At 39.8% G+C, this 27,791-nt stretch overlaps 4 protein-coding genes across 4 annotated transcripts in view; 1 reads left to right on the top strand and 3 right to left on the bottom strand.

The window, feature by feature from the left end:
• dym (dymeclin) overlaps positions 1-17,230 on the bottom strand; it is a 44,107-nt gene extending 26,877 nt beyond the window's left edge. The window contains exons 1-10 of the mRNA XM_080046898.1: positions 17,030-17,230; positions 14,302-14,510; positions 13,403-13,455; positions 13,157-13,250; positions 11,816-11,952; positions 10,665-10,737; positions 8,256-8,381; positions 6,463-6,599; positions 624-809; positions 311-489 (exon numbers count right to left, since the gene is read on the bottom strand). Coding sequence (XP_079903024.1) covers positions 311-489; positions 624-809; positions 6,463-6,599; positions 8,256-8,381; positions 10,665-10,737; positions 11,816-11,952; positions 13,157-13,250; positions 13,403-13,455; positions 14,302-14,441 — 1,125 coding nt within the window. The 5' untranslated portion in view covers positions 14,442-14,510; positions 17,030-17,230. The remainder of the gene's footprint in view (positions 1-310; positions 490-623; positions 810-6,462; positions 6,600-8,255; positions 8,382-10,664; positions 10,738-11,815; positions 11,953-13,156; positions 13,251-13,402; positions 13,456-14,301; positions 14,511-17,029) is intronic.
• A 483-nt stretch (positions 17,231-17,713) lies between these two features.
• c21h18orf32 (chromosome 21 C18orf32 homolog) lies at positions 17,714-19,808 on the bottom strand. Its single transcript, XM_080046250.1, has 3 exons — positions 19,697-19,808; positions 18,813-19,008; positions 17,714-18,260 (listed from the first exon to the last, which is right to left on the bottom strand). The coding sequence occupies exons 2-3, from the start codon at positions 18,990-18,992 to the stop codon at positions 18,195-18,197; spliced, it is 246 nt and encodes an 81-aa protein (XP_079902376.1). The 5' UTR covers positions 18,993-19,008; positions 19,697-19,808; the 3' UTR covers positions 17,714-18,194.
• Positions 19,809-19,862: 54 nt separating this feature from the next.
• On the top strand, positions 19,863-22,526 carry rad1 (RAD1 homolog (S. pombe)). The gene is made up of 7 exons (XM_080047274.1): positions 19,863-19,895; positions 20,389-20,590; positions 20,764-20,872; positions 21,004-21,161; positions 21,325-21,425; positions 21,695-21,793; positions 21,887-22,526. Exons 2-7 carry the CDS (start codon positions 20,396-20,398, stop codon positions 22,062-22,064), a joined length of 840 nt encoding a protein of 279 aa, XP_079903400.1. The 5' UTR covers positions 19,863-19,895; positions 20,389-20,395; the 3' UTR covers positions 22,065-22,526.
• Positions 22,527-22,659: 133 nt separating this feature from the next.
• On the bottom strand, positions 22,660-27,213 carry bxdc2 (brix domain containing 2). Its single transcript, XM_080047273.1, has 10 exons — positions 27,027-27,213; positions 26,045-26,156; positions 25,576-25,619; positions 25,419-25,489; positions 25,278-25,327; positions 25,117-25,190; positions 24,181-24,231; positions 23,949-24,050; positions 23,655-23,783; positions 22,660-23,277 (listed from the first exon to the last, which is right to left on the bottom strand). The coding sequence occupies exons 1-10, from the start codon at positions 27,162-27,164 to the stop codon at positions 23,026-23,028; spliced, it is 1,023 nt and encodes a 340-aa protein (XP_079903399.1). The 5' UTR covers positions 27,165-27,213; the 3' UTR covers positions 22,660-23,025.
• Positions 27,214-27,791: the final 578 nt, after the last annotated feature.

Genomic DNA, 27,791 nt, shown 5'->3' with positions numbered 1-27,791 from the left:
CTCTGCTGTAGGGAATAACTGGCACTGGCCCACATGGACAGAATAGCACCAGCTGCCACTGCATACATCCTCACTGTTTACCGAGCCATAGCATTGGTCCTAGATGAAAGGATTTCATGGCCTTACCCAAGTATGTGGAGGAAGGGCAGCATGCATAGTGTGTTTTTTTGAGGATTAGCCAATCACACTTTGATTTTTACAGAGGTCTTTGCTTTTGTCCACGAACTACACAAGGATATGAATAATTAATTTGCATGCGTCTGTGTAGCACACTCTGTAAATGAAATGCCTTCGATGTGGTCCTACCCACCAGATTGTCCATGTCCGTTCTGGAGAGCATGTATGTCCTCATGTTGGCGTTCTGATGGAGGAGGGTGTACAGTAGTAGTGTGGCCTGGTCAGAGCGCTGCTGCTCACACAGCGCTGTGTACAGGCTGTTGAAATTGATCTGGAAAGTGTGAGGTTGCTCCACTGGCAGCGACGATGTGTCTACATAGGCAAGAGGGGTAAATAATACCAGGATTATAATTTTATTACATCACTATTACATTACCCTGCGGAATGTCATACACACGCACAACTTCTCAAATATGTAAAGCGGATCAAAATAAACAAATCGTTACCTTGTGTGTTTCTGAAACAAGTGATAGCCTGGCGGTAGGGGTTGGGCCAGTCGGGCCCGTCTGTCAGATTGGCTAGGACGAGCAGTAACAGAAGGCTCTGGTTGGACAAAGGTAACGGGTTGTGTTCCTGCTCTACACCAGCTTTGCTGCCAGCTCCACCCAATGTGAAGACACTCCATAGCCCACCTGGAGACAGACACACAAATAGTACACAGATAAAAAATAAACACATGCCACTCAATAATGTGTTGATTGCTCATAGTTACTTCCCTTGGTTGATTGAACAGACTGAACCAAAACAGTAACACTATGTGTTAGACAATTAAACAATGAGCTGCAGATTTCAGGTGATAATTGTCTGTAGGATCATTCCTACGTCGACCCCTTTTACAATATTTTCACATTTTCGAGTATCAAAAATACTGAATTCAGCCGGTTTAAAAAGGTGGAGTCAGCAATTCTGGAGAAAAAAATTGTCCGTCAAAATCAGTGAATATCTCCTCAGGATCGACTACCTGTACTGTGTGTGCGCTGGAAAAGAATTCCAGTGGTAATAAACAGCCTAGGCTCTGCAAACTGGCATGTTGCTAGCTCTGGTAGGCCCCCTTTGTTTACATATCCTTTGTTTACACACCGATTTCCAGACCCTTGGCTGTGTAGGAGATATTCACTGATTTTGCCAAAACAATTATAATTTGACAACAAGCGTTCTCCAGAATCACTAACTCCAACTTTAAGCTCAGCAAACTATTCATGTCTATCTTCTGTAACACGTCTCTCCTGGTGTTCTCTAGGTCAGACTGCACCCCAGAGAGTTTCAATACAACAGATGGGTAATCTGTGCAGGATCCAGTAATGAAGAGCAGTCAGGTTGTGCATGTCAACCTTTTTACAGAAAGCACCAGAGTATTCTCACAACTTGCAGCTCTTTAGCCTTATGACTGATTTATGCTTCATAGGGAAGTGGATGCAAAAGAGTATGTGCAGTCAGACTGATGTAATCAAGGCCAAAATAGGCACAATGGAGTCACGCACGGCGCTTTGCGGCACCTGCAATTTGAAACAACATAGACGGCGCCACAGAACAAAGAGAAACTGGAACCACTGGCCAACCAGAATGGGGTTCCTTTTTTTTATTTTGTTGGGAGACAAGAGGGAGCTGAATTTCCTAGGGAGCCGCTGAAGTGCCGGTGCTTTCAGGCGTCACGAGAAGCGCGAGAAGTATGAAACACCAAAGTACACACAGATGACAGTCTCTGGCTCCTGTGCGTCTAGCCACACAGAACGCACCAACCAGAGCACAAGTGAGAGATAAGTGTGAATGTGTTGCAGTTCCACACGGATCAGCCTACTGGATTTGAGGAGAAGCCGAGTAGATTTGTTGCCATCTAGTGGTGGAGGACGGAAGAGCCGGCTCAATTCTCTGACCCGAGTACTGCCAAAAAGCCATCTTGATCCTTCCAACTATGACACACTGACATCATCTGTTTACTTTGTCGCCGAACCATAAAACGACTTGAGTCAAGCGGTCAGGGGTACATTAGTTCAAAACATTATATGCGTGAAAGCCATCATGCAAACACTGACCTACTACATAGAAAAATGAAGTCAAGGAGAAAATGGGAGATCACATCTCTGTGTCTGCTCCTTGTTATGAAGGGAGTGGGAGAGAGAACAAAGGAAAAACTGGTGATGCATAAAGATCCTGTGAATTTTAAATCATTATGCATGACTAAATACTTTCCTCCTTGCTCTGCCGAAGAGCTTCTTCTCAACAAGTTCTGACAGTTTAAAAACTTCAGAAACATCCACGGTTTATATGTTGGTTTTCCTGTAAGAGCTACTCCAACACTATGTGGGCATACATGTGTGTCTAATTCCAGTGAGGAGGGGAATTCATTTGTTTATATTTTGGGCAGAGGGACATCAACAAACTGCATCCACAACAAGTCAAAACCTCTAAGAAATAAATGACTTCATTTGCAGTGGTCAGACTGTCTCTCTCTGTCCACACAAATGATACTGTTCTATCCTTCTACTGCTCAGAACAAGAAGGGAGTGTGAGAGTGTAAGAGAAAACATGATCCCAAGGGGGAGAGAGAGAGAGGGGGCCAAGTTGTGACGGAGCCCTGTTCATCTCTTCACTGGCACCACAGTGACTAGCCCAACAGTGTCAGCGAGCCGGTCTGGCAGCCACATTTCCTGCACGCACACACACGCACACAAACACACACGCTCAATTTTACCTTAGTGGGTGCTGTTTGTTATCCGTCTGGCTCGGTTCCCTCTGCCTGTCTGCCTGCCCACCACATAAACCCAATAATGCTACGCTGCTTAGGCTGCTCCGGCTCTGGCCGGCCGCCCAGTGGAAAAAGAGGAGGAGGAGGACATGAAGAGGAGGAAAAGGGAAAAGGAAAGGGGAAAGTGAGGAAAAGAGAAGGTCACGCATGGACACAGACGCAGGCACGTCGAAATCAGAATCCGGGCTTCGGGAGTTGGTGGCAGCGAACGCATCACACAGTGAGACACAACTGCACCCGCAATGTCTTACTTTACTTCTGTACAATCCTGTGCCACAGCAACCCTTCAAAATGTATGGTTTCATCGCTTAAAAGTTTTCACGATCTACAAATGTCAATTGTTCCCAATATGTAGATGCTTATCAAAACCATTTAAACTGGCAGGAAAAACAAGTCTCTGAAACAGAAGATTAGCCTCAAGTCTTTCACTAAGCATTGGGCTTAGGACAGAAGTCCAAATTGTTATCTTAATAACGTTGGTACGTCAATTTCTGTTTTTCAAATTAAAATATACCACCACACAATCAAATATCTGCAGAGAATGTTTTCTGACGCAGGCTGAAAACCAATCTCCTCTTAATCCCCCTGACATCTACTTCACCCCAGCGTGACCCCATGCCAAATCCAGATTCATATAATGGGTATCATCAAACAAACACACATGCGCTCCAGTGAGGCCCTTAATGATGCCTCTGTTATTAGCCTGTTGATTGGGGAAATATTATTACTTCTATTACGGCTTGCACTGCAGTAATTCCTATTTTCAGTCTGAATAAGGTTGGTACGTACCCCGTTAATATTTGAGGAATGTCATTTCATTATTTTATTACTTTTATTTCTACGATGCATTAATTCACTCTATGCATCTGCTAAAGTCACAATACATTCTCAATAACAAAGAATCACAACTGTGTCTATGTTTGGTTCAAAGTGGTGGACCAACATTGCCATCAATGCTAACAAATATACCGTGTATATATATATCCACATCATCAAAAGAGTTAAAACCTCTGTAAAATACATGAAATATCTGCTCTTCCATTTCACCTGTGCCAAATGCAACATAAACTTGAACACCATGTTGAACATATCCTGACACGGGAGGCAGGAGCTGAGGTCGGAAATATTTTCTCAAGTTTTATCTCAGTGCAGACAGAGAGATGTGAAAGCCCGCTGAACAGAGACAGACAAAATGTGCTACTTACTTATTTACTTGCATAACAGTGAATGAAATATGACATCAGGGCTTCAGGCCAATGCCTTGGCCAAGCACGCAAATAAGTGCACGCACGCACGCACACACACTTGTGATGATTATCCAGAAATGCACATGGGGGAAACATGCCGAACAGACAATAAACAAACACACTATTCTGATAATCTCACACAAATCCAAATATATGCACAAAGACCTTTTTTCCCAAACCCCATCCAAAATCCTTCTTACATAAACACATAAAAAATATGAGAACATTCCACAGACTTACAATGATTTAGTATCGAACTATCGTAATGATAATAAAAAAGATAGGGCTAAAACATGAATCTTCTAATACCCTTTCACAGTGTGGCCAAAAAAAGGAGTGTAGGGTAGAATGAAGGATATCAGGATAATGGGAGAGGAGAGGAGAGGAGAGGAGAGGAGAGGAGAGGAGAGGAGAGGAGAGGAGAGGAGAGGAGAGGAGAGGAGAGTTTTGCCAGTCTGGGTGATAATCCCCCCAGCAGACACTCGCTCAGACTCAGACGGCAGTGTGAAAAAGTAGGAGAGGAAGAGACTCCCTATCTCTGCAGATATAGAAATGGCGATGTAAATCTAGCACCATTTTGCTCTGCCAATGACAAGCATTTGGTTCTGTGTATTAAATGTAGTATTTTTAGGACAGATCCAGGCAGCCATTGAGTTCCACTCAATATTTTCAATATGTTGTACTAATACCACACAGAAATGTATGGAAACCAAGGATAGAGAATGATTTTTTAGACCATTATTTTATTAACGGTTGAACGGCAACATGCAACTCATAATGTTGGGAGACTCAAATTTAAAGAAGGGCAACTGCCACAAAATGCAGGATCCTACATTTCCTATAATGCAACCAATAGCATCTTTTTGGTTTTCCTTCATTGCCTTATAAATGCCCAGTTGCTAACACAGGATTTTCTGCTGAGATAACCCTAATGATACTATAAGGGGTTATTATCCCATTCTTGACAAAGCTCCTCCATTATACAGATGTTTTCACTGGCGTAAAGATACAAACCATTGACCAGCAACAGACCTGAATGTGTACAATGGTTGGAGTTTCCCACTCAACACAATTAATATTTGCTCAAGGTGCAAAGTAATAAAAATGTAATTCAACCTATATTTACTTTTACTTTGGAACAGCAGCCTCCTTTTCAAGATTCAAATGAAAATGTACTTGTCTGTGTCCTCGGTCTGTGTGCATACGAGACAGAGAGATAGAGAGACAGGGAAAGAAAACAAGTGTTGTTTCTGGGCTGCGAGTATAAGAGAGCTTGTGTCTTTGTTGGTCTGTGCGTGTGTGTATAAGGGAGGCGGCTGCAGACAGACAGGCTCTAGGGGATTACAGAACAGGACAGGGCACCATAACTCATCAGACCGATCACTGGCCACAGACAGACAGGCTGGGTTTGAATGCTGATGGCTCACTGATAGGAATCTGCCACCAACAACCGACAAAGAGCATTTATCTGAGGGGGGAAACCCAGCCCTATTCTCACACTCAAACAAACATGCAACACACACACATCCACACACACACACAGCCCATTACCAGTCTAATTCACACATACTAATTTTTGACTCATCATCATCATCATCCACACTGCGGTTGCGGTCGGCATGTCTCACACTTTCATTTCTCAGATGAATCATGTTTCTCTCGCTCGTTTTCTCCAAGGAAAAAAAACAAAAAACAAAACAGACACTCTTCCTAATTTTTTTGGTTTGACCTCAATTCCTGTCATTTCTGATATTTTTGTTATGGGGGATGTACATGAGAAAGATTAAAGTCAGACCCTTGGTTTCACCATATGCTCTAAGCCAATGGTTCCTAAACTTATCGTGGCACTCCGTATGGGGGTCCAAGATACATCTAACAGGTCACAATATCTTTAAAAGGGTAAGGAGCTTGTGAAATACTGGACTTATTTAATAATTTTTCTTTATGTTTATTGCTGAGGCCCCTAAATTCATCAATCAATTAAATTGAACAATCTTAGAAGAAAAGGAAATAAAATAAAACAATATTTGATTAAACTGCATAACAATCATCTCCACACTAAGGCCATAAGTAGACATTGCTTCATTTGGGTGTTGAGTGTTTTTTGAGATGTCAAAAATGCTGGGATCCACTGATGAAAGCCAAATAGTTTGGACGAAAACACACATTCTGCAGACATAGAAAAATGCCTATTTTAAAGTCATCCAACGCAATACGAAAAACGGATGCTGGGTCTAAGGTTAACTGTCTTTATTCTAGTTTTTATCTTAGTGTGAATGCGTGTACACGTACTTGCCACCCCTGATGCCAGGCCGTAAAGTAGTCCCCCCTCGTCTTTGGGCTCAAAGATGTGTGTCGGAGGTGGACATTTCTCCTGCCTGATGAAGTTATAGAGCAGCGTCTTCACCAGCCGACTGGTTAAACACAAACTGGGGGAGAGAGAGAGAGAGAGAGAGAGAGATTAAAAAAAAGACAACTAAAAAACCCTACTTCAGTTCAATATTATCAAGAATGTTACAACATGTAAGTAAATATATGTGGCACTTGAAAAGTCACATACAATTTCTGATTCGGTTGCACTTAATTTATAAGATTTCTCTGAAATCTTGCACCACAAGGGTAAACTGTTTCACATTTCTGAGCAATACGTTTCATTGCTTGCTTTTGGGTTCATTGCCTGGTCTACACGGTGACACACTGTCTAGAACTCTTCAGTGTGACAAAATGTAAGAAAACGCAGCAGTGGTTTTAGTTTGATCCAAAACTGATCAATACATGTTACAACTGCATCCTTTATATTAACTGATAAGTGTTTTTCTGTAGACTTGCTGAGCCACTGAACAACAATTGTTTTCATTAATATAGGGGTTAAGGGAAAATCTCTTGGTTTCTTAGGACATGCTCTTCGGAGGAGGTATTACCATATATGTGATGTCTTAAACAATTTCCGGAATTATTTGAGTGTTTATACATTCCAGAAAAATAGGGTGCAACACAAGTGCAAGCTCAGCTGCAAATATTCACAAAATAAAAAACACTAATGTACACGCAGGGCTGTATGTGTATGTGTGTGTGTGTGTGTGTGGTGTGTGGTGTGTGGTGTGTGGTGTGTGTGTGTGTGTGTGTGTGTGTGTGTGTGTGTATCCACTGGTGTCACCCTTTCCTCATCAAACCTCCCAATGAGTGAAATACAAGTAATTGCTGGTGTGTATAATATCATTGCTTTTCTACTTTAGACAGCCTTGCTTTCTCAACACGCCAGATGGTAAAACCATTTTAGATTGCCATGTTATCTGTCCTCCAAACGTCAGCTACTTGGAAGCGTTTCTTCAGCTCAGTGGCAATTAATCCAAAGTGCTCTCGTTTGGCTCTTATGCTGCGAGAGCCCTAAAAGAAAATTACTTCCATCCTCTGTCGACCCATCTCAATTTGCACTATTAGACCGAAAATACATGTGTGTTAAAGCATTTCTCTGCATTTAGTTATATTCAAAATGACAATGAATTAAGAAAAACAGGTCAACATCAGAAGGCTGGCAGGCTTGCTGGTTTACTTTTTCCCACGGACTACTAAGGTCACAGTAGAGACGAAAGGTTTTGGTCGACTACATTTGTTTACTTTTTTTCCTTCTAGTATCAACTAAATGCCACATGAGGACATGTGTTTGGAACTAGATGAGATTGACTGGAAGGCTAACTGTATCAGTCTGGATAGAGGAAAGGTAGTCTGGCTCAGATGGTGTCACATTGGATAGAAGAAGATCCAGATGTGATGAGCTGAGATCGGTTCAAATCAAAATCAACAGGTTGTGTACAGCCCCAGTTTCAGAAGCAAGTGAGGGAATATCATACAGCAATTTACTTAATAATTATTCCAGTTATTCCATCTGTTACACAAGAGTATGTCATTTGTACCTCCGTATGTTAACTTGAAGTTTAGAGTAAATGTCTTTGTTAACAAAATGGTTAATTTTAATTGTTTTTTAATTGTTATAATTACTGAATGGTGTATTACATTGAAAACGGTCTTGTGTGCGCGTGCGTGTGCGTGTGTGCGTGTGTGTGTGGGCGTGTGTGTTTCCTCACCATCGTCCCTTCATGATGTGCTGGTAGATTAATGAATCTCGGAGGATGTCTTTGTGGAAGAGCTGATAGGAGAAGAATACCAGCAGCGTGGTCACTGCTTCAAACAGGATGCTGTAAGTGATGTCACTACAGGGGAAGAAGGATGCATTTTCAATTTGTCTAATATCCCAACTTCAATAGGTATACATGATAAGACAATGTTTAGATATGTTCATTCTGTAAGCAACAACATAAAAATGATTGATCTAAAAAATGTGCATTACACATTGCATTTTTGGGAATTTTGGGTCATACTGTATGTCACTTGCAATATAATGAAGACAATGTGATTCCTGAAGTGCCCTCACTGCAGGCGGGTATCCTTCCGGACACCTGAACACTCGGGTTTCACTCAAGTGACCGGACTTAAAAACATGTGTCAAAGATGATTTCCTTTCACTCACTCACACAGTCACACACACACTGAATGGTTATAACTCGACTACATATGACACAGATGCACACATAAACTATACACACTCTACATAATTGATGAGAAAAACGGAACCATCTGAGATTTGAATATCAATGTGCGTCAGCTGCCTACATAATACAACAAACTACCACAACTCTATCTTTCTCTCGCTTTGACACATCTCCCTTAATGCATTCGTATAGGCCCTGTTTGTGCATGTGTGTATCAATAATAACAACAGAGTGAACAAAAATTAATTTCCAATTTCTCTTCTTCTTCCATGTATAATTAAGGGTTCCTCTCAAGGTTACAAGTGAATGCCAGAAGTCTGATTTTGGGGAGCTGTATCAAATGATCAGTAATATTTCCATCTAAACCAGGAGCACGTACAGAGGAAATGGGCCCACGGCCACAGAGCGGCGGAGGAAAGAAAAACAGGTAGACCCATGAAGCTCAGAGCAATGAGTATAATGTTGGAGTGCTGAAAGCATTCACACAAGAGCCGTGGTTTAATGTCCGCAGACAACAGAAGACAGACAGAGAGAGAAAAGTTAAAAGATTGTGCGTCAAAGAATGATGGCAGCTGTCAGTCATGTTTCTGTGAACGTGTTTTGACACTGCAGAGACTATATTGTCTAGAGAGAGACGTACAAACTGTAGACTGAGATTATTCTACCATTGATAGGTAAACACATAGACATTCACTCATTATAGCAGTGCAGAGTGCGTTAGCGTGCACACACACCGCCCACTGTGAGTAATGGCTTATACCATTTTTCAAATCATCGTGTTCCCTTCCTCTCCCACTCACTGGCACCGCTCCTCATCCACCTTTTTTTTATAATTTCAAGCCTTTCTTTTCTCTTCCAAACACTTTCTCTCTCTGTCTTTAATCCATGTAGTCATGTCCCCTTTTTTCATCACGTAGCCGGCTCACTGCTCCAGCATGTCATGTCTGGCTGAGGAAGTGAAACATATGGACATCCGAGCCCATCCTTGTTCCATAATGGATTTCAGATTCTCTGGGTTAGCGAATAAAGGAGCAAATGAGCCAACGGCACACGCAAAGAGAGAGACAGAGAAGAGGAGAGTCATACAAATACAAACTGCTTTTCATTAGCTGCTCAATGACTAACATCCTAGATACTTTGACAACCAACAAATAGCAATAAAAACAAGGAACTAACTGGTGCGCTGGGCTGAGAAGATGCATAAAAGTCGCCAATACTAAATGGTTTACGTAGGGGTGTCATCGACAATTTCCATAGTTGCATTTGATTGGTCGAATCTTGCCTTAAGTCGACTTATGTCATAATCATATATATTTTTAGTTTTTTTGTTTTTTGTCTGCTCTTTGATCCATATTCTCATTTTTGACATTGGCTTCCATTTTCTCACACCAGCCAAAAGGGCTGAAAGACCCAATTACAGTTTGTCTTCTTGACTTGGCATAATAATTTATTTTATTACGGCTTAGTCTTCTATTAGCAAACACCAGGAATATTGATTCAAAGCTCATGAGTTATTTATCAGGATTTATAGGGAGAAACTGTCAGTCATTCCCCCTCATATAGCGAGAAAAGAAAGATCCTTGTTTTCCTTTCGACTGCGAGAATGGCAGTCGAATCGGACTCCTGTGATCGAATCGCTAAATAGTCGACAATTCGGGGTCACCCCTATTCACGAGAATATTATGCTGATAACATAATGTCAAACAAGTGAGCTTGAACAATTAGCACTATGACATTAACACAATCAGTGTGGGGGCTGTGAGGACATCCTGACTGTGTAAAATGGCACTTTACAATATATCAGAATCAGTCTTGTATGTGTGACCTTTTTATTGTATGCAAGGCACAATGGGGTGTTTAACTCAACCTTTCTCCACACAGCAACAAATGAATACATACATACTGGGATATATACACACACAAACAAACAAGGGAGATACTTACAGCAGGGGCACTTCAACGATCAGGTGAACGAGGTTAGACAACAGCTCCTCAAGGAGGTCCTGGCTGCCGGTTTCTACACAAGGGGTTTGAGGGAGTTATTATTAGGAGACATATATGGAAGCTCTCTGTTAATTATAATCAACAAGGAGCTTCCAACTCCCACTGCACTTATCCCTCTCTCTGTCCTTCCCATCCTTATTATTCTGTAGGCTTCACCAAGTTAACATTTTTTTTAAAAGGTGCAGTGTGTAATATAGGAGTATTTTGCTGTCATCTAGTGGTAAAAGTAAAGTGCAACGCTCCGTCTCTACCCATCTTGTTCACAGACGCTACAGTGGCCTTCAAGGACAAGAAGCTAGTTACAAGTATTTCCACAATATCAAGTGATGTGGTGAAGATGCATTTAGTTATTCATTCTATAATACTTTTTCCTCTCGTCTTCCCACCCATTTTATCTCAAATCTCCTATTTAGATATAAAATGCTCTTTCCAAGGTTAAAAAAAAATCTATTTTTTTATTTTCAAGCGAAAATAAAGCAATTAACAAATACTGACATGCTTTATATTATTATGCAACACATTTATACTTTTTTAAATACCAAATAGAATGCAAGTTCTAGAACTGTTACAAAGTCTTACTGTGTAAGTAAGCACCAGAAAGGAATTATGTTTTACACATTTATCAACGTAGTCAAGAGTGTTTATCTGGGGCTTAGCTCAGACAGGGCCAGTGTTTGAGGCCAAAAGCAAAAGTGCAGCCGGTGGAACCAGACTTTTATTAACAGAGTCTCTCGGAGTCAGCTGATCCAGGTCAGTAGCCAGGGGTATCTGTGCTCAATTAAAAAGACAATTTCTTGTCTCTCTATTAGGTATGAAGGTAGGTGTTACACAACTTACCCTTGTGACTGTATTGTAATAACTCACATAATATTTATATTTATAATATTTCGATGTAGGTTTTGTCTGATAATTCGGAACTGACTTAAAGCACTTTTATTTATGTCCAAACAATTAATCTTCTAGTCGCTCCAAAAGCACAACATGAGAGTCTTGTGAAGCTGAATCCTTTCTGAAATGTGTGGCCCAACAATATCCACCTTCCCTGAGACAATCCTTCCTTTTCCTAAACATCAATCTGTGATGAAGCTCACCTCCACAGGAGCCTGGCGCCCTCTCCTGGTAGGAGAACTGAAGGTGCAGCTCCTCTTCACTCATCTCCCTGATGAAGACCTTGAGCAGGCAGCGGATCATGAACAGTGCATTGTGGGCCTGCCAGATAAACAGCTGACTGCAGAAGAGAAACACCAAAAACAAAAAAGGCTTCACAATGAAGGTGACAGAATTCAAGTGCAATGAAGTGGCTGGCTATGTGCCATCCGCAGTTTCATTATTTTAAAAGCTCCACAGGATAACTACTTTGAATGTGACCCTCATTCAGAGCATTCTCTACGGATTCTTCTCACTCAGCAGCCATCAGCTGAGGATGACGATTACAGTGTGATAACTTTATGCTTGATATGTACATTGCCATTAGGGAAATTAGTTTTAGGATCCAATTTATAATTTCAGGAGGCAAAATACACAAGGGCTTTGTTACCAGCCTCGTCTTGTTCAAACACGGAAGTATGCTGAGCAACTATTGAAAAAGGATTTGTCAGTGTCGACATTTAAAGCAACAAATTAGTGAAGAACATACGTGGTCCGCCAAGCTTTCCTTGGTAAATTTAAGACATTACCCCAAACTTCACAAAGGGTTTTTGAGTTACTGTGCATCATATATTGACTATTTAAAATTATGGTGAAGGAAGAAGTTAAAAAAGACAAGCACAAGTAAGATAATGGTTGTTTTCCCTGTCCAAAAATCTTTCAAATTATTTATTGATAAATGCAATACAACTCTTACTTGTGAAGAAAACGCCTTCCCCGTAGCCTATAAGGATACAACCCTCAGTACTACCCGTTTTAACAGAGACAGAATGGGGACAGAGTTGGTAAAAAACAAATTAAGAAGAAAACAAGAAATTATTGGAACCATCCAGTGCAAGCCACAATGTTTCCCAACCGCTAAACGGCAACATGGGGGCGTCTAATCAGTCCCACAAATTGATAATTTGCACATCCCAATTATGTCACGCCGAAAAAATGTCGGTGTTGTTCACGGGACAAAATCTGTTACAAAAATGTGAGAAAAATCAATGGGAGTGGATGGTGGGAGAAATAACTCCTAACCTCTAATGAGGTTTAATAGAGAATGAGGTGTTCCATCCCGAAACGTTTTGGTGACTTGGGCAGGGTTTAATCTGTGTGGAAACGGAGCTTGGCAGTGAGTGCAGGGATAATGCCACATGTGTTGATGGTTATACCTCAGCAGTTTTCTCATGGGAAACTAGGACTAACTAAGGATGCCCGTGATCAAAACAATGACTAGCAACAGGGTCATTACTGAATCAGCCATCCCTGTTCATTCTCTCCTCTGAAGTTCACATACTCACTCTTGGCATTCTGTGGAGATTTTCAGCTCTTTGGTTCTTCCCAGGAAAATTCTCACGAGAGCGCCAAAGTTCCCCGTTCTGGGATTGTTTTCAACTGGGATGAGGGACAACAACAAAAAAAGAGGGGAGAATTTATCAGCAGGATTACAAACCCACAAAAACATCTATAACATTCTATTCATTGATTGTGACCAAGGTATTGAAAAACGTATATAAAAAAGCACAAGGCATATTAAGGTAACGTACTGAGGAGCTTGGCCAATGGGATGACAGCTTCTTCCAGCAATTTGGAGTCTCCACTATTTTAAAGGGAAAAACAGAGAAGAAGAAAGTTAGAAAGAAAAGGAGAAGGCACTAAAATATATGGAAGGGATGTTGGTTCAGAGGAGCTGACCTCTTGTATCATCTGTCTCTGTTGTCGAACTTGAAAACTGTATAATCAGACACTAAAAACATTCAAATAGTTTGCATCTGTAGGAACGGAAAATCAAGTCTTATAAATGGCGGAATAAGTCGCAATGCTACTTGGATCCATAAACGTTACTTGACAGCACACTGCTAACTATTCAGATCATCAATGATATCGATTGTTGTAAATATTTTTAAAGCAAAGAAGTTCCGGCTTCTCCATTCTCAATTTCCTATTTTTCATTATTTCTTTAATGATGATAATTCAAATATCTTTAGGTTTTCTAGACTGTGGGTCAAAGAAGACAATATTGTCAACTTTAGCTCTTGGAACTAGTTATAGGCAATAATTGGCAGATCAATTCATCCTCAAATTCGTAAAAAATTAAGAGAGCAGAATAAAATGGACATATTTGTATCATATCAGAAAAGCATAGCTCCATGATGAGCAGAATCGGTGCTAAAGTGCAGAAGCTTTGTTAACAGCTAATAAATTAAACACTCCTACAAGATGAGTGGATTATTAACATCAGTCACCTGTCTTGCTGTGAGAGGGAATGCAGTGTGTGAACTCTATTAAACTTTAACTTTTACTGTGTGTGTGTGTGTGTGCGTGTGCGTGTGCGTGTGCGTGTGCGTGTGTGTGTGTGTGTGTGTGTGTGTGTGTGTGTGTGTGTGTGTGTGTGTGTGTGTGTGTGTGTGTGTGTGTGTGTGTGTGTGTGTGTGTGTGTGTGCACCTGCTGGTGGGACTGATGAAGGTGAAGGAGATGAGCTGGTTCCAGAAAGGGTCATTCTCTGATATGGACTCGGTGCCCACCAGAGCCCTGAGGCTGGGGTTGTCGGACAGGTCGCTGACCTGGCTGGTGTTGGCTCCCATCTCTACGGGCTCCACTCAGCCAGACTCACCCACTCTGCACTGCGTGCTCTCCGGGCATGTGCCCAGATCCTGGGGAAGAGGAAATGCTGCAAACTTAAGTTCCATATAGAAAATGGCTATTTGCTATGTAGAAACAAGCCATCAAAACAATCAAACACTGATGACCATTTCCTTCTCTCCCTAGTTTGCATGTTATCTCTCTCTCTCTCTCTCTTTTTCTCTCCCTCTTTGTGTTTGTCCTTCCAATATGTGATAATGTTGTGTTTCCTTTTTTCTATGGTTGTGTGATCGGTCCTCCTCTAACCAGGTCTCCATGTTGGAGAGGAGGCTATGTGGGTCAGGTCCTACCTATTTGGCTTAACCTGATGTTGTTCAATGTTGTATCCATATTCATCACACGTAACTGCAATGTATCATCCTAACTTGTTCATGACTAGGGTTGCAAAGGGGTGGAAAGTTTCCGGTAAATTACCGGAAACTTTCCGGAAACTTTCCACGGGAACTTTCGCTCGGGAATTTTGGGAATATTCAAAATTGGAAATTATAGGAATTAACTAAATGTCGGTAATTTAAATTTTTTTTTTTTCACATGCAAACATAAATCTAAACATCTAAACACTATGTTTGGTCATAGACAGACATCCATGCAAAATAATACAATTAAAAATCATTACATTTGAACAGATTTATTTGTAAGAACTTTATCATGTTTTGATTATTTTATGAACAATTTAATTTCACTGAACAACAACAAGATGAATGTTGAGTTAAATATTACTCATCTGTCTGACCCAACCTATTCAATAAATAAAGTCAAATGCCCCCCATGTGATGGAGGAATGCACAGAGTATGTAGAGGGCATGGCTTCAGTACCCCTGCAGTAGGATGTGTGCTATGTGCAACTTGCCAAGGTTACTTGCATAAAATCTGGTTATTTTAGTCAAGATTTTGCTCAAATATATTTTCCCCAACTATATTTATAATCACTGTTTAAGCCTCTGTAAACCTGGTCTAGTAAAAATCAATATATGAAATCAAGTTGGGTGTCTCAATAAACTTAAAAAAAAATCTGATTTGAAATTAAATGTTCATAAATATATAAAAACTTAGTTGAAAAAACTGCTTTTTACTCTCTAGAACGTTTGCCAGGACTGAAATAACATAGTTAGAAGGATTTAGTGCATTTGGTTTGCTTTAAATTGAGTAAATTCCCGTTAATTCCCAAAATTCCCGTTAATTCCCATAAATTCCCGTTAATTCCCATGGAAAGTTTCCAACTTTGAAAATTCCCGGAATTTTGCAACCCTATTCATGACTAATTTCTTATTGGTCTATTCTGTGAAGACGACAGCGGTTTCTTCAATTTTTCCCCCAGGTCTTCCTTTGTTTTTGTGGAGGGAATTCTTCCTTATCTGAATCAAGGGTCTTAGTCTGCAGCGTACATATTGTAAAAAAAAACCCTGAGGCAAATTGTGATTCCTCATATTGGGATATGAATACAAATTAATTAAAAGGCCAGTAGGAGTTTTAACTGGCACAGAAGTTAAATGTATAATATAACATGTTATTCTTTAAATTATTAATATGAACCATTTATTTCAAACCATATTATTGCTCTGAGCTCATTCTTACCTCGCCATTAGCAAGACATTTATTCATGACAGACGCTAAGTTCCCTACAGGATGACGCATTAAGAAACAGGATGTGCACCTTGTATATTGAAATGGCACACCTTTGTCACACAGGTGTAGCCAGCTTGGGAACATTTGCCCAAGTGAACTGGAGTGCATTAGAAGCAAATTAGCACACAGATGTAAATTCTAAAAGGACAGAGAAAAATTTGGGAATGGTTATACAGGAAGGGGTCAACCCTTAGCTAAGAGGGGGATGTTATGTACACATGCCATGCCACCAAATCTGGTTTTTGACTTACAATTTACATCCATACATATACTGCATACATCTTTCAATTACAATTATATCATGTTATTAACATTACATTCTCTTTTATGTATACTTAATAATAAACTGTCTGCATTTAAAATTATATTTGCATTCTGTCTTTGCACTATCTTTGTTTAAGTAGGTCCCGGATTTCTATCTAACTGGTGTGTTACTTGCATTGTTACCACAATGACTGCTCTTTTACTGTTGAGCACATGACAAAATAAACGATCTTGTCTCTTGAATCCATTTTTCTTATGTTTGGACGGTCACTGGTAAACAGACTACTGGGACCTCGCCCGAGCAGAAAGGTAAGTTCACAGGTGCCGTGTGCAGGTTGATGCGACTTCATCTGCATCTTATCTTAACATGACTTGCATACTTGTGTCTTCTGCTTCACTTCAGCTCAACTTACACGACGTTTTTAGCTAGCTCGTCTTGTTTCAGGTGCAGGAAGTAGTATGTACCTCGGCGGCTTTGACAGCCAACACGTCAACACTGCCAGTCCTTTAAATAGCATGGAGTCACAGCTGGGCTAATAACTGATTCACGCGCGTGACCCATGGTAAAATAACTCGCTGTCTGTCCAGAAAGAAGCTAACGTCCACTGCTTGTTTGCCATCAGCTGGCCGCTCGGCTTACCTGTCAGAAAACGCTTCTCGCAGTTTCCACAGCTCTCCCAGCTTCCAGGACCGTTAATGGACGAACGTATTATTATTATGTTGTTACAAGTATTAGCAGTTTTGTAAAATGTGTTTACCAAGCGTAAACTCCAAACGAAAATACTAGATATTGTTAGGAATTCGAGACCATTAAGTTTACTCTACATACTCCTTGCGTCCATGTTTTCCACGTCGCCACCCCTCGCGTAATGACGTCGTATTGGCGTAGAATACGTAGGTGACGTTGCAGATAGAAATAGGGCCGACAGACCTCAAAGTGCCTGATCTAGTTTTTCATTTTCTATCAAGTATATAAATAAGAATAAAGAAAAATTATGTATCCCCCCACCCCCCTCCATAAATTATAAAGAAATTTGAACTATTAAAAGAGACCCCTTGCTCTAATTATATTTATTTTTAATTGTATGTCTTTGTTTGGTTATCATTTGTAAATAGTTTGTGCTCCATTTTGTAATGAGCCCAATACTTATACAATGTTTCCATATTTTGTTTTATGATTTATTCTTTAATAAAAACAAAACAAATTAAACAAAGTTTAAGTCTATATTCAAGTGTATTCTCTATACAAGTATTCTGAAGTTATTAAGACACCCCAGGGGCTTACACATGCACATATTTTTTAAATATTTATATAAGGCTAGTCATGGCAGCCACAAGAACATTCATTGTTGAATCAGTCATCATATTATAAACCATTTTTTGATATGTAAAAAAACGCAGATAATCAGAATTATTAAGTAGCCTGTTAATCTTTATGTATTTAGTACAGTTGCATTGAACAACACGTGAATACTTACAAGTACCAATAACTAAATCAAAGGTTAATTAAAGGTTTCCTTTATTTATTAATTGAACTGCAAGTTTGACCTAGAAAAACTTTTCCATTGAGAATGAATATACAATACAGTTAAAGCTTGTGTTCTTGATTAACAGGGGAAATATATTAGCAATTACAAATTCATTAAAATTACTGTAAGTTAAAAAATAAAAACAAGTTGCACACAATGTGGAAGGTCATTAAACCCACTCCATCCAAAGAAGACTAATAAGTTAAATTCATAGTTTCTCGACATTATATTAATGGAATATGTACACTGTTTTAGATGCGTTAACATTTGGAGCTGTCAATCCGTCTTCTTGTCTGCTACTGTTGTAGATCCATTGGCAGTGATATCACCATTGCTTTCAGGCTGAAACAACAGAGAAAATAAGTATTTAAAAAATTCTATTATGGACAAAAATAACTTACAGAGATAATAAGCATGATAAATGTGAAATGCAAAATTAAATCCTTTTAAATCACATTAACTATGACAATATAATGGATCAGCTGTGTTAAGTGGTTCCTGTTAGGTGAGCTGTGTGGATATGTTATTTTTCTTATTTAAGCATTTATCGGAAATCCCTGCACTAAAGCAGGGAAATATGATTAAAATAAACATCAGAGATATTAAGATATTGATATAAAGTATACCCTGTTATCGCAAATGCATAAAAGAGTGCACAAAAAATATGTTCACTGTTATACTTTTCATTAGTCCACACACCCTCTTTTAGACTAATACAAAAACCTCAACCATTCATTTTCTTCAATTGAAACGGAGTATGATCATCACAAAATAATTCTACCGATATTCAAGATACAATACCGAATGAATAAATTAATTAATGATTGAAGGATAAATAATGAAAAGGGGGTTTGATCGTTAAAATATAAAATCATTGCATTTCCATTAACTTACTTTGCAAGTTCCGTTACTCATTTCACTAGCTTTGGGGTCACTGGCGGCCGTCTCCTGCACCGCCTTCTTGGTCCAGAATGTGTTTATGATGGGTGAAATGAACGGGTAGAGATACGGCTCCAGGAACCTCTTGTAGACCCACAACAGGACAGGAATCACAATACAGGGAATGCACACCATGACTACAGCTCAGGACCTGAAGAAGAGAAAGGAGACAAGAGAGTTTATTTCTGAATCCATATTATGTGATGTTTAGGATTATACACTAAGAGCCAAAAGACGCGAATTAGCCTAACACATGATAATACATCCAGCAGCCAAACCGATTGCCATGTTGACAGATCATTACAGGGGGGCAACAGACTATTTTAAATCCACTTGGAATGCAGTTAAAGAGCAACTTTACTATAGCCTAACCAAAACTGTAGAGAAAAACAATTTCAATGATTTGGGGTTAAGGACATGTTTGCCTAAAACATGACTTCTTTGGTAGAGTAAAAAGTAATATACCATGTTAACTTTCCCAAACGAGTACACAAAGCAGCAAGGTTTGTCCAGGCGAACTGACAGTAAAACAGTAACAATACAGTGAAGCCGTAGCAAAATAAAGACTGTTTTATCTGCTAGTTGGCAACTTTTAGACCTAAAGTTGACTTAGTTACTTAAAGTTTTTTTCAACTTTACTGATTCTCCATAGCCTTGTAATTGACCTGTCTCGTTACTGATCAGCTTGAACCTGAACCATAATCTTTACGTCACCAGAGCATCAGAGCTACTGTAAGCCAACGCTAGCTTCCTAACATTGCTCGTTGGTGAACGTAACGTATGACGAATTATATGCTTATTTTTTAGTCATGGGACTTACACTAAGAAATAAGTCTCACCTCTGTGGATCACAAAAGCCCACTGTCGTCTCGTAGTGTCGATGTAGAGCGGATATTTTCCAGGTGTTTTGGACCCTACTGCTCTAATGCTGCCAAGTCTCCGGAATGAGACGACTGCACATGCGCAGAACACACTTCCGTGGAATGAAACGGAAGTTGTTATACACCGACCGGGGGCGCCTTTCTTCAAAACACCACTGTAAGATTTTCTGAATTACTACTTTTTAGGGGGACTGAAACAAAGTCATGGTCACAAGTGGCATTATTGTATCAGCGTATTCACCGGGGACGCTAAAAACTTGCACTACATGGCGCTGATATTAGCGGTTATTTGTTATTTACGTTGTTTTCAACTCTAGCAAGCTACATGTGAGCCGCCTAGCGTGTAAACAACAGGCAGCTAATGACAGTTTTGTGCCTGCCTTGTATGGGAAAGATGGACCTCTTCTCGCAATGTGTATGGTCTTCGTTTAAAAATTAAGGGATATATTGAAAAGGAATGAGACATACTTTAAATACATTCGTCAACACGTTTCTTGTAAACAGGGTTCCTACTGATCCTTAAAAAGTAGTTGAAGGCATTTAATAAGTGAAAGAAAACCATGCCTCGCATTCTCTATAGTTTTGGTCATTGTCAAATTGGTCTTTGTGGCATTGTGAAATGTGTAATATTATTTGTGTCTTCTTTTCAGCGCCACGATGCCTCTGTCAACCCAGTCCCAACCCGACGATGAACAATACGTTTTAGTGGCCAGTTTGGATAATGCTCGTAATCTGTCCAACATATTGAAAGCCATAGCCTTCAAGGATCATGCCATTTTCAGCGCCACCCCCAACGGCCTGAAGGTCACTGTGGAGGACTCCAAATGTCTGCAAGCCAATGCCTTCATTCAGGTGTGTTTGCTTTACATAGATAATCATCATCTATGCCCCTATTTAGAGTATACACAGAATAAGTGATCTAGTCGAATGCAGTAAAGTCGTGTCTTACATTTTAGTTACTGGTTAATGCATCCCCAATGATGTTGATACTTGAGAGAACCGATTTATCATCTTTTCAATTCCAGGCTGAGATCTTCCAAGAGTTCACCATAAGAGAAGATTTGGTGGGTCTTCAGGTCAACCTCACTGTTATGCTGGACTGCCTCAATATATTTGGAGGAAGCACATTGCCAGGTAAACACAACGTTGAAACCAGATGTTATTCTATTATAATCGTTGTTCTAATTTGTTTAAAAGAGTATAAGAAATTCAGCCACTGTATTATTATCCATCCAAGTGACATGCCTCTTTTTGTAATGTTGCAGGAGTATCAACAGCCTTGCGAATGTGCTACAAGGGATACGGTTATCCTTTGACCCTGTTCCTGGAGGAGGGCGGGGTAGTGACGGTGTGCAAGATCAACACACAAGAACCAGAAGAGCCCATTGACTTTGAGTTCTGCAGCACCAACGTCACAAACAAGGTGGACTTTTACTCAGTTGTGTAATTGTACAGAAACAAACAGTAAACTATGTATATTAAATAGGAATCCTTCTCGGTAGATGCTACACCACTTTGACAGTAAAAAACACCTTTTTACTAGTACTTAAATGATTATTACTCAATAACTCTGGCTTCTTTCAAAGGTGATTCTGCTGTCAGAGAGTCTAAAGGAAGCTTTCTCTGAGCTGGACATGACCAGCGAGGTGCTACAGATCACCATGTCCCCCAGCCAGCCCTACTTTAGGTGTGTTGTCAAAACTTATTCAAAAGTTTTTTTTTTTAAACAGTCAGTACTTGTTCTACAGTATAATGTTTGCAGGACATTTGGCTCATGATCAAGAACCATGTGTATTAAAACATTCATCCTTTCAATAATATAAACAGTCAAATCTATCCAGGGTGAAGGAGGCACTTTCTCCAGAATTCTTGAGTTTTATTTTATGTACTGTAAATATTTCTTACGGACACCTACCGTTAAGCTCCATTGTGCTTTTGTTTGTTTCTGCATTTCAGGTTGTCTACATTTGGAAACTCTGGAAATGCCCATTATGATTATCCCAAGGACTCTGACATGATGGAGCTCTTCAAATGCACCAAGACACAAACCAACAGGTCAGAAATCAGAGAAACTATTCCGTTACAACGCTGATGTGGACCAGTGATAATGTTTTATGAAACCGCTGTTTTCTTTCTTAACTGTGACAGGTACAAGATGTCCCTGCTGAAGCCGTCCACCAAAGCCCTGGCTCTGTCCTGTAAAGTCTCGGTGAGGACAGACAGCAGGGGCTTCCTCTCTCTGCAGTACCTGGTCAGGAACGATGACGGACAGATCTGCTTCGTGGAATATTACTGTTGTCCTGACGAGGAGGTGGAGGAGGAGTGATTACAGTTTAATCCTTTAACTTTAGTGGCGGCCAGTCACTTCCAACGAGTGCAAGAGCATCTGCCAGAGGGAGGCAGTGCAGTCTCGAGGGGTGCACATAGGAATAATATGAATGCTGGACTTCAGTGGCAGAATGGATAATGGTGGATCACAGTGGGGGGAAAGTTGCCAATAGTCACATTTGAGTGGAGCATGGTCACTGGACTTGTGGAAAGATGACATGACCTACCTGGTTTTATGTACCCGAGTGGAATTTGAACACTGACATACTGAGTTCATAATTTCATAGATTTGAAATTATTGGTTTGTTACTATAGCCAAGTATTGAGTCAGATGTCCCTGCACTTTCAAATAGTGCCTGTAACTTCAGCAGTCTAGTCCTTGTACAGTATTTGATCTTGTGTTTCTGCTCATCTTCTCCTGATGTTTTTTTTTTCCTTTGATGCATGCAATTAGCTGTTTGACGGTCTAAAAAATAAGACGTCAATACATTTTCCCCAAGTCATCTGGTGTAGTGTGTACAGTGTATACTCTGCGGCACTGCACATACATTGACAAGCCTTTGTTTAGAGTATACATAAAATTATATTGACAGTAAGTTTTAATTATTTTATTCCCATGACATATACAACTGTCATTCAATAAAGAAGTTTATTTTTTTACACTGATGGAATATTTACTTTTATCAAAAAGGACAAATATTGTTTGCGTTGCAGTATTGTAAAATTCCGAGGCCACTAATAACCTGCACAAACCTCTTGAGCGAGGGAGCAAAATATATATATACCGAGTCCACAAACTTTGAACACAAGACATTTTTCTCTAGTGCTGACAAACGGGATAAACAAATGATGTGTTGCACAGTCTCATAAAGTTGGACCTTAGACCACATTTTCTGAAGACAACTGAATCATGGCAGTAGTAAGCCATTCGCTCAGCTGAATCGAGTCAGTCCATCTGGTTACAAGCGTTTCTTCATCATCATCCTTTGTCTTCTGAGCGGTTTGTGTTTGTTCTTTCCCTCTTTTGGTTCAGGGGCCTCTGTCTGGATGTGAACAGCGTTGGTGTTGTCGGCTGGCGTCTGGAAAACGTCGGCCGTGACGTCGTTGCTCAGATCCGGTTTAGCTTCGCCCTTCTTCAGTTTCTGTAGCTCCTTCACCATCTGCTTCTCACGCACCCTGGCCGCTGCCGCCAGTCGGATCTCTCGCCGGTGCTGTGGATGTGTGAAGAGAAAGGTTACTGACACGATCCGGAATTGTATGTATAAACATGGTCATGTATCATCAGGCCCATAAAAAAAAATGGAGTCAGCCATTCTAGAGAACGCTTGTTGTCAAAATCAGTGAATATCTCCTCATGATCCACTACCTATCCGTACTGTGTGTGCTCTGAAAAGAATGTGGTGTAAAAAAACAGAGTCTAGTGACTGTAAACTGGTATGTAAACAAAGGGGGCCTATCGTAGCTACCAACATGTCGTTAACCATGGATTTTTTTTTACAAGCATTCTCCAGAATTGCCGACTCCACCTTTAAATATGAATTAATGACATCAAAAACTTAAAATGTAAACTTCCATGCACTGGATTTACCATGTTTGGAGACTGAAAGTCTGGGTTTTCGTAGAGCGTGGGTCCTCCAAAGCTCCCCTGGAAGACCTTGATGAGGTTGAGCACAAAGCGAGGCCCGATCTCCACTAGAGCTGCATCTTCCTCCATGATCTGAATGGAGCACAGAGAAAATTATTGCTTAACAAACATTGCAAATGGGAATAATAAAAAAAAAAATCTTAAAAAAAACTGAAACCACAACCTTATAATAATTGCATATGTACAAAAAGGCTAATGTATGCTCGGAGGACTTTGACCAGAATAGTGAAACATTACCTGGTAGTTTCTAAACCATATCCTGTTGTCTGCAATGGTGAATGTGAAGACGTGATCCACAAAGGGCTGACTCTTTGGGTGGTAGCGTGGAGTGGAAAATGTCTGCAACAGGAGAAATGAAATGAGTACCGCCTTACATTTTTTAATGTAAAGTCTAGACATAGCTTAGTCTTTCAATCACAGAAAGCCTGCTTGGCATGATGTCATCAGGATTAATGTATGCATTACACACCTGGGTGAAGAGCTCCTTCAGTAAAGCCAAGTGAGGCTCCGAGTCAAATTTCTGTAGGAGCAGAAAACAAAGTTTAGCTATTTTTCAGGTTCTGACATTCGTACATTTACTACTCATCATGCAGACTAATGATAAGAAACCATGTACCAGGAGGGGAAAGAGTTTGAAGGTTTGTATTCGCACACCACAGTGGGATAAGAAGCAAGTTTGTCTTCTCAAGTTTTAAATGCATTAAATATATGGAAAAAGGCTGAAAATGTGCTACCGTGAAATAGAAAGAGTCCTTCAAATATTATGATTCATCCAATTATTAAGTGTTTATCCCATGTCCTAGCATTTTGACTTGATAGCTATAGGTTTAATAATGGATTGGATTTTTATAGCGCTTTTCAAGGCACTCAAAGACGCTTTACAGGGTTCCAGGTTCCATTCATTCACACACAGTCATACTGGTGGTGGTAAACTACCATAGTAGCCACAGCTGCCCTGGGGCAGACTGACGGAAGCGTGGCTGCCATTCAGCGCCTACGGCCCCTCCGACCACCACCTCAAACATACAGCAGTCATACACATTCACACGAGGCAAGATGGGTGAAGTGTCTTGCTCAAGGACACAACAACCATGACACTGGTGGCAGAGCGGGGATCGAACCGCCAACCCGCTTAACCACCTGAGCCACGGTTGGTTAAGGTTAACATCACCTTGGGAATTTGGAAATGAGTAATTTCATCTTTTTTCCCCGTTTTGTACATCAAGGAAATTTCAAATCGTTAAATTATAATTAGTTGCAGGCTGCCATACCTACTATTTAAATCATCTGGTGTGATGTTTGGATGGAATAACAGGTCATTGAAACAGCAGCCTATAACTGACGTACAGTTCTAATATAATTACATTATTGACAGTGTTACTGATGACGTGCCAGTGCTACTCACAGGATCGAACGAGAGCAGCGGCCTGGATCCTTTGAGGCAGTTTCCTGTCATCTTGAGCTCTGCTAGTGTATGAACTGTGGAGGAGACCATTATGTATTATATACATCAGTTACTCTTGTGGCATGTGATTTTACTGAACTATATGGAAAGAAGCAACTCACTGTTTTGAACCAGAAACTTTGCAGAAGGTCCATGAGGGCTGTTTGAAATCCTGCAAGACAACAACATTGTTATATTTACTTAAAGTATTCCAAAAGGCAAACTTAAAAGTTAAGATAATGTAACAAAGATCAAATACTGACCACATATAGAGGTCCTGCTTCTTCTTGGCCTCGAAAAAGAGGCATTTGTTGCAGTTTTTGATTTCACAGACCTGGGAACAAATGATCATCGTTAGACACAGTGTAATGCATACAATTAAATAGAGTATGTGTCCAAATTTCAATAAAAAAAACTCACCTCGTTTACAACAAATAACTTGTCCTTTCTGTCCATCTTTGTATCTGACAAATGCAACAAAAAAAAAATGTGTCATTATCTCTGCTAAATATAAGCAACAGCCCACACATGTGCTTGGGTGAAATGATGCTGTTAAGGAATAACACTGTACTGACTAAACTATATATGATTTTATAGTGAATCATAACACAATATGTGATGAATTTCCATTATTAAGATAATTGTGAATATTTCCACAAGTTAATTTTAAGAAGTTTTTCACTTAACAGGGCATTTACTCAAAGGAATTTGTGTTTTGCATTATGAAAATTTGTTTCGTAAAAAAAATGTAAGGTAATGCATGATGTTAGAGTCGAGAGCCGTTTTAAGAATATATTGATGATTGTTGGGATACTATTGTGAATATCATATTTTTCTGCCAGGATAATCGTGATGTGAAATGTTCATCCCATGCCTCCACGTTACGTACCTGCTTTTGAATGAGGCATCATGGTCCTCAGGTCTTGCATCAGATGCCTTGTTCTGAAGTTGATGCCTCTTGAGGAGAAAATGAGAACCCTCTCCTTGTTGGTCCATTTGCCCTGTTCCAAGAGAATGTATCATACATCATCAAAACAAACTTAAAAATGCATGCTGCTGATATGAGCTTGTCATTCAGGTGGCCTCTTCTTATATATAAGTATAGCCTGAAAGATTGTGTCATTGGATTGGATCATCACTCTGATCCAGATACAAACTTAGGAAGGGAACAGATAATACAAATATCCTCTTGCATTTAATTATTTGTTTTGTGTCAGAACCCTTAGTTGACCCACAATTATTGAATAAAAATAAACAAATATAAATTACTCACAATTACATGGTGGACATTTAAACAAACAAAAAAAGAAGCTTAGTCACAAAGATGGTTGCAAAATCGTGTTTACTTTCCTGTACTGAAAAGCTTACTACAATTTAATTTATCTATGACTGTAACAGTTAAATCAAGTACAAAGTATGATGTATTTTTTATCAAAGGTTTGGTTTCCCAATCCTAATAAAAAGTTATGAACAACACATACTGAAGGTTTTATCCAGATCAAAACCAAGATCCAATTCAACAATCCTTTTACCCACTTCTTTTTCATCTGCACTTCAATTTTTTTCGGATTTGCTCCAATCCGATCACATCATTGTGAACAACCATGGAAGTACTGAGAAGCAAATCAAATGTTGCTTGTCTTTATTTGGTGAATGTTGAATCTCAATCTCTTTGTATTTTCTCTCGTTACCAATTTCACACATTGAAATACACCATCATGCGTGCTTATTATAGCTGCAATGTGTAAGCTGTTTTAGTATCACAACTATATTAAATAAATTAAATAAAATATACCCCCAGTGTATTGGTAAACTTAGGTTAGCTAACTGGCTAAAAGCGTCAGTGGCTAATAACAAGCACGAGCACTTACCTGTGAAACTGGTGCTGGAATAGTAACTTCATGTATTTCTTCCTCTTTAGGTTCACCTCCACCTGATACAATCTTTGCTTTCTTTGCCTTTTTATTAGAAGAAGCCTGTCCTCCACGTTTTCTCTTGGCTGGCGACATGTTTTTGGACCGACACAGATCTCGTGCAGCAAGAAGTCGAACCGTCTACACGTGCGAACAGACCAGCAACAGAGACGCCTAGTGGCTCGGAGGAGGCACTGCAGGCACTATACTGGCTGCTGCAGCTCGATACTATTGGCTGGTGCTTTTTCTCGAAATAACAACCGCATTCTACTGTTGTTAACACATCTTGACTAATAAGCATAGTCTGTCCTATGTCATGGCTTTTTTTAGTTTAAATTTGAAAGGAGGTGAGGGGCCTGACACACCAACACTGAATGTTTACCAGCTGCAATAATACTGTTTTTTCAAGTACATCAATATCACTGTTCAACACGTGCATCTGTAGACCTGGAAATTAAAGTCAAAACCGTCAAAACCTAAGACTGGAAGACTGACACTGTGAACAAGGTTTATGTAAGATGTGACAGTAGCCTGGGTAATAATGTGGTACAGCTTTGGCCATGTATTTCTAAATTATAATGTCAGCCACACATTACTTCAGAATGAAAGGGAGAGTCTTTATTTTGTTGAACTACATTGGTCTTTCCTTGACGGAGCAGGGCCAAATAATATATAATTTATAAATTAAACAAGATATTTATTTAATTTAGGACGGTAGAGGGC

The sequence above is a fragment of the Ammodytes marinus genome (genome assembly GCF_949987685.1).
Source record: "Ammodytes marinus genome assembly, chromosome: 18".
NCBI lineage: Eukaryota > Metazoa > Chordata > Actinopteri > Uranoscopiformes > Ammodytidae > Ammodytes > Ammodytes marinus.
This window is presented reverse-complemented; position numbering and strand designations above follow the sequence as displayed.